The 6,323-nt window shown below is 62.0% G+C and overlaps 1 protein-coding gene across 1 annotated transcript in view; it reads left to right on the forward strand.

Annotated features, from left to right (window-relative positions):
• Positions 1 to 3,962, forward strand: part of CD68 (CD68 molecule) — a 6,630-nt gene extending 2,668 nt beyond the window's left edge. Inside the window, exons 4-6 of the mRNA XM_044417132.1 lie at positions 788 to 860; positions 1,678 to 1,845; positions 3,094 to 3,962. Coding sequence (XP_044273067.1) covers positions 788 to 860; positions 1,678 to 1,845; positions 3,094 to 3,233 — 381 coding nt within the window. The 3' untranslated portion in view covers positions 3,234 to 3,962. The remainder of the gene's footprint in view (positions 1 to 787; positions 861 to 1,677; positions 1,846 to 3,093) is intronic.
• Positions 3,963 to 6,323: the final 2,361 nt, after the last annotated feature.

The following is a 6,323-nucleotide window of genomic DNA, read 5'->3' on the forward strand; positions in this document are numbered from 1 at the left end:
TGGGCAGACCGTCCGAGTGCAAGATGACCTCCCCAGGCCCGGCGAGTGCCCCAGCGCTGGCTGATCCCCGAGGCGACTCATGCGCCCGCCGGCCGGCCGGCCGCCTGGCTGCCTGGCTTGGAGAGCGACTGCGAGAGAAGCGGAGCAGACGGGCTCGCAGCCGCAGTCCCGCCACGCCAGGCAAACCCTGCGCACGCCGCCCGATCCGACAGATGCCACATCGCAGCTGCGAGATCACGCGGCTCTTCGTGCTGCAGGGAAGCAACCGCGCTCCAAGCCAGGGCCTGCGTCCGTCCAGCCCAGAGCTGCCGGCACCAACTGGCAGCCGGGCCTCTCCAGGGTTCCCTGCGCTTCCCGGAGATGCCAGGGCTGCAGCCGAGCGCTCCTGCCTGCTTGAGCGAGCGGTCCATGTCCCCCACACGCCTCCCCAGGCACCCTGTGGCTGAGCCGGGCCTCCTGCCAGATTTCGCCCAGGGGACGGGCACTGGGGCTTCCCTGGCCTTGCCAGAACCCGCAGCTTCCCCTGCCTGGAGAAACCCAGCCGGCCAGATTCGGGGGCCTGGAGGAGCCGGGAGACCAACAAAGGGAACTCCTACCTAGCCTGGCTGCCTGGAGGCGGCCCCCCTCCTGCTGGGAAACACTAACGGGGCGGCGTGGCACGCATGGCGGCCCGCAAGCGAACCATGGAGGGCTGTGCCGCTCGCGTCCCAGACGCTCTGCGTGTGGCGGTTCAGAGCTAAGAGCGAGCCTTCTGAAAAACGGCCCTCTTGCCTCGCCTTTTCCCCAGAACGAGACCCAAGGCACGTTCTACCTGAGTCGGACACAGGCCAACCTGACGGTCCAGTTCCCACAGGCAACAGGTAGGGGCGATTTGAGGGGCTCGGAGCTGCCTCTTTGGGGACGGAGCTTCTGCGGGCCAACGCTCCGAGACAGGGGGACGGGTCGAGTTCCTGCCCGTCACAGTTGGGGGTGCAAGGCCCATCCCCAAGCCCTCTCCGGACGGAGGGATGGCTGTGTGAAGGCCTTGCCCTTGCTCGTGCCGCAGCATGCGCGCTTGTAGGGCCAGCAGGTCGCTTCATCCAGCAATGTCAGGAGGGAAGTGATGGGCTCTCCCAGACAGAGGCCCCAAGAGGCAGCTGGACAGCCCTCTGCTGGGGATGCTGTGCCTGGAGTCCTGCGCCCAGCAGGGGCTGGACTCAAGGGCCTCGCCGGCCCCTTCCAGCTCTACTGCTCCGGGATTCTGGGGCTGGAGAGGGGCTCCCCTCCCGTGGCTTTGGTATTTCCCCTATGGCCAACGCCGCTATTTCCGCTGTCAAAATGCCATTTTCTCAAGGCAGCCCAGCCCGTGGGCTCTTGGCCTCCACGACCTGCAATCAGAACCTCCAGGTGGGCCAAGAGGAGAAAGGCGGCCATTTCGAGCCAGCCCTCCCCAGCCTGGTGCCCCTGGTGTTAGATGAGCTGTCAGATGATCACAAAGGAGGCGGAACACCATGCTGGGTGATGCTCAAAGACCCGCCAGGGCCTGCCAGGTCCCACCAGGTGGCCTCTCGCCCAGCGCGGCACCAGGGACGGGTTCCCACATTCAGGGCGCGCCTCTTCCGTGAAGCCGCGGCTGGGGGGGCATGCAGGGCGACCGGCCATTTCCACAGGCCTCAGGATGTCCCTCTGTCTTCGCAGAGACGTTCTTTGCAGCCGACAATTCCTCCCTCCGCGAGTTCGAGGCCCACCTGGGACACTCCTACCAGTGCAGGAACCGCAGCCTGGCTCTCGCCGAGGGCTTTTACCTCAACGTCCTGAATGAGCGCGTCCAGGCCTTTGGGCTGCGAAATGGAGCATTTGGAGAAGGTGAGCACCCCTCCTTCCGCAGGCGCCACTCGCACACCAGGCGACCCGGCTCCCACACGGCATCGCCGCCTCGAGCTTCAGCCCGGCCTCTTTGCAGTTTGCTTCCGCACAGCGTCTCCTGCCCACGCACTGAGCGGATTCGAGTTTTCCTTGGGCCAAACACTCCCCGGCCTTTCCCCAGGTCCACACATGCGCTTTTGAAGACTTCCAAGAGCGTGTGGGGGCACCCACTCACACACCAACTTCCCGTTTACCTCAAGGCTAAAAAGTGCCCTTGGGGTGCGAAGGAACCCACCAGTTCATGCCCTCAAGGGGCAGCCGGCCCGAAAGAGAGCCATCCTTCCGCTCCCCACACCCGCTGCCCACCTCTCCTCCTCGGCAGTTCGCCGAGGCCCCGAGCAGAAGCTGGCTAGCATCTAATGGCACTCTAATGGCTGCAGGCAGGTTGTTCTTCAATTTTATTTTCGCCTTCCTATGCCATTCCGTATCTAGACAGATTCTAGAGTGATGAACAACAGAAAGGTAGAACAGAGGAACAAATAAATGCCATGCTTTAAAAACATGCCTGGTCAGCAGGAAGGCTGTCTGGAACAGCTGGCGCTGGAAAGAGCGTGGCCACGGCTGGAGCCGGGCCACCCAAGGGCTCTTCTCCCGTGGGGGCCCAGCCGTGCCAGGAGTCCATGTGAAGCCACCAGGGCACGCTCCCCCGGTGACCAGGCCGGGCCTGGAGGGAGAGGGTGCTTTGTCGGGCATCCTGCTCCCAAGCTCTCCCAGGCTTCGCCCACTACACCAGAACCATACGCCTGGCCCAGCAGAGAACAGGCAGCTAGTGTGGTTCCTTCTGCACAGGCACTGCATCCCGAAAAGGAACATGTCGTGGCAGGTGACAGCAGGCTAGGCTGATACAGCCCAAAGCAAACCAGTCAAGCCAGAAAGCAAACTGGGCCACGGGGAGCTTTCGCGCTGGGACAACAGCGGAGGCCGTCTCAGCAAGATGACGCCACGGGGAGCCTTAACATGGGCTCACGTGGTACAGTCAGCTCCACCCCTTCTGCTGGAACCGATCAGTTTGATGGCCTTCGCATGATTCTGCAGCCGAACTGCCGAGGCCCTGCTGGGGTGGTGGGGCTGTCTCATCCGGTCCTGAGCAAAACGAGGGGGCAGCCGGTGCCTCTTCCAGCTCCTCCGCGCAACATGGGGGTCTCCAGCCCCATCGCCCCCTCAATAACTCTTCGGTGCCTCTTTCAGCCGAGGTGTGTCCAGAGCAGAGGCGCTCAAAAGTTCTGCCCATTGTGGTGGGAGTGGTCCTGGGCCTTCTCATCCTGGTCGTCATCGTGGCTTTCGTGGTGGGACGACTGCGTAACCGCCAGGGCTACCAGCCTCTCTGAGGGATCCGGACCTGCGCACACCCCTGTGGTGCTTCAGCTGGGACAGAGCAGGGACGGGAGCTGGATTCGGGTCCTCCCTACGTCTTGCGAGAGCTTTCCTGGGCAGCAGAATTCGCCTCTTTGCTGCTCCTCTAACCTTTCGATGCTAAATTCACACTCCTCTCTCATCTGTTGTTCGGCCTGTCAACTCAACCGATACACGACGTCTCTCACAGGGTGAATGTTGCAGGGGGCTCTCCAAAAAACATTACATATGGGGGTCTGGCGTTCCTGGGATGGGAATCCAAGTGTCATTTTGGGGACATTCTCTTCTCAGGGAGGCATTGGGGGGCCATTTTAACAGGATGCCCAGACCTGTCCAGGCATGTCTGGTGAGACGTGCGTCCAGCTACTGGGTGGGCAGCTTCTGCCCGCTTACCCAGCCACAGGCTCCATCTTAGTGAGGTGGAGCTTGGGTCTGATTCAACGAGCATGAGACCAGCGGCGTGGAGGAAGCTTCGCATCAACTGTGGAAAATATTGGCCCCGAAGCGGCCACTGCGCTGCCGTTCATCGTTCAGAGCGTTCCCTTTGCACTCCTCCGATTTATTTCCTCTTTTCTGCAAATGAGCTCTGTCAGCCTCTTAAGGGACAGGTGACACCCTCTTACCTGGACCACACACACAAGTTGCTGTAATTCTCTCAATGCCCTCGGGACACTTAATCACTCACAAATAAACAACGTTTTAAACTATGCTGGGCAGTGGCGAGTTTATGCTTTGATTGACCTGACTACAGTTAGGAATACAGGTGATCTCTAAACATCAAAATGAGTATCTGGGTGGGAAAGGAAGAAAATGAAATTGAAACCTGCCCTAAACCCATTTCTGGGATCTAACAAACCTCTACCCCATTCTGTAACTTCTGCAATGGGTTTTCAATGCCTTGCCATGTTCGCCTCTATTAACATGTGGGCCTGGAACACGCGTCCCTCTGCTTTACAAGGGAATCTTATTGCTAAATTTGGCAACTGTGCTAAGTACGCCAGTCGCACTCTTCTGTCACTTCAGATCCCATCTTCCCCTTGTGAGGCTGCCTGCCTAATCCTGGAAGCGAAACGAAAAGCAGCAAGAACCCCGCGTAATTAGGATACAGCTAAGATACCCTGAAAACTTATGGAGCAGTTCTTAACCCAACACAGGAAATATTCGGTTTTGGGAGATGTTGTAACAGGGTGAGAGGTTCCAATTTCACTTTCACTCCTAATTTAATACATCGCAGTAATTTCCAATATCCACGCTCCAATGATTCAAGTTCAAGAAAGATGAAGACAAACTGGAAAAACTTCAGAGGGGCAACAAAGATGATCAGGGGCCTGGAAACAAAGCCCTGTGGGGAGAGATCGAAAGAGCTGGGGAGGTTTAGCCCGGAGAAGAAAAAACCAAGGGGAGACAGGATAAAGGCTGGCACGCAGAGGAGGGTCCGGCTCTCTTCCGGGCTATCTCAGAGTGCAGGGCACAGAGGCACCGGCTTACGCTCCAGGTTGCGGCTGGACAGAAAAACTTCCTGGGCGTTAGAGCAGCACGGTGATGGGACCCCTGACCGAGGGAGGTTGTGGGCTCTCCCCCACTGGAGGCATTCAAGAGGAGGCTGGACAGCCACCTGGGAGGGGTGGTTCTCCCTGAGGTCCCGCATCGAATGGGGAGCTGGACCCGACGGCCTTGCAAGCCCCTTCCAGCTCTACCATTCTCCTTCCCCAAATGCACCTCTTCCCGCTCTTCTCCTGGCCACACAGCCGCTTCCTTCGCTTTGGGGGTCTTCTGCAGGCAGATCAGAAACACAAAGCAGATCCGCAAGGACCTTTCCATGTGCTGCGAATGCTGATGTTCACATGCCACAGCCTTCATCTGCCCTCGGAACAACGTCACTTGCGACGCATTCTCACGCCGACCTGACGCGGCCCAGCTTCAGACAGGGCTGGGCGGGCCGCACCTCTCCCGCTCAAGTCAGCCCCTCAGTGCCAGCGCCAGGGCGTCCCGAATCTCCACCGCTTCGGCGTCCTCCTCCGCGCTGTCGGCGAGTGGCTGCTCCTCCCACGGCTCGTCCTCCTCCTCCTCCATCCAGCACGGCGGGAAGGCGTCGCCGCGAGCCTCGCAGACGTTGTGCAGGGTGCAGCACGCAGAGATGAGGGTCGGCAGGAAGGACACGTCCGTGTCGTTGCGCTTGGTGAGGCAGCGCCAGCGCCCCCGCAGGCGCCCGAACGCCACGCCCACCACCGTCCGGGCCGCAGCGGTGTACTCGTTGAACCGCTGCTGGGTGGGCGTCAGGATCCCGCCCCGGTAGGGCCGCATGAGCCAAGGGAGGAAGGGGTAGGAGCCGCCGCCCAGCAGGTAAACGGGCACCTGCACGCCGCCGATGTCCTGGGAGCCGCCGGGGAACAGCTCGCCCTCCTGGGCCCGCTGGTACAGCTCCGAGGCGCACAGCACCTGGGTGTCCGTCACCCTTCCCGGGCACCCGATGTTGATGTCCCAGAAACAGCCGCGCGAGTCCACGGCGGCCTGGAGCACCACCGAGTGCCAGCCGTGGCGGTTGTAGTAGCCAGCGGCGTTTTCGTTGGGCGCGCGGATGGGGACGTGCAGGGAGCCCAGCGCCCCGGCCAGCTGGGGCAGCGGGAAGCCGTTCCCGGCCGCGACGGCTGCGGGGTCGGGGGGGCGCACGTAGGCCGGCGTGAGGATGCTCACCACGGCCTCGCACACGTCGCGCAGCACCTTGCACACCGTGGAGCGCGACACGCCGAAGAGCTGCTCCACGGCGCGGTACTCGGTGCAGGCGCCCAGGCGCCACAGCGTCATGGCCAGGCGCACGTCGGCCGGGATGGCGCGGCGCATGTTGGTGTCCCGGCGCTGGATGGCGCCGCGCAGCTGCGCGCACAGGTAGTCGAAGGTGCCGGGTGCCACGCGGAAGTTCTCGGCCCACTCGCGCGGGCTGCAGGCCTTGGCGCGCACCGTCTCCCAGAAGGCCGAGCTGCGCGCCTTGCTCCACAGCCGCCGCTCGCGCAGCGCCCGCGGCAGGCCGCCCCGCGCGCCCGCGCCCCCGCCGCCCGCGCCCCGGC

Source organism: Varanus komodoensis, unplaced genomic scaffold, assembly GCF_004798865.1.
Source record: "Varanus komodoensis strain SLA01 unplaced genomic scaffold, ASM479886v1 scaffold87, whole genome shotgun sequence".
Classification (NCBI taxonomy): domain Eukaryota; kingdom Metazoa; phylum Chordata; class Lepidosauria; order Squamata; family Varanidae; genus Varanus; species Varanus komodoensis.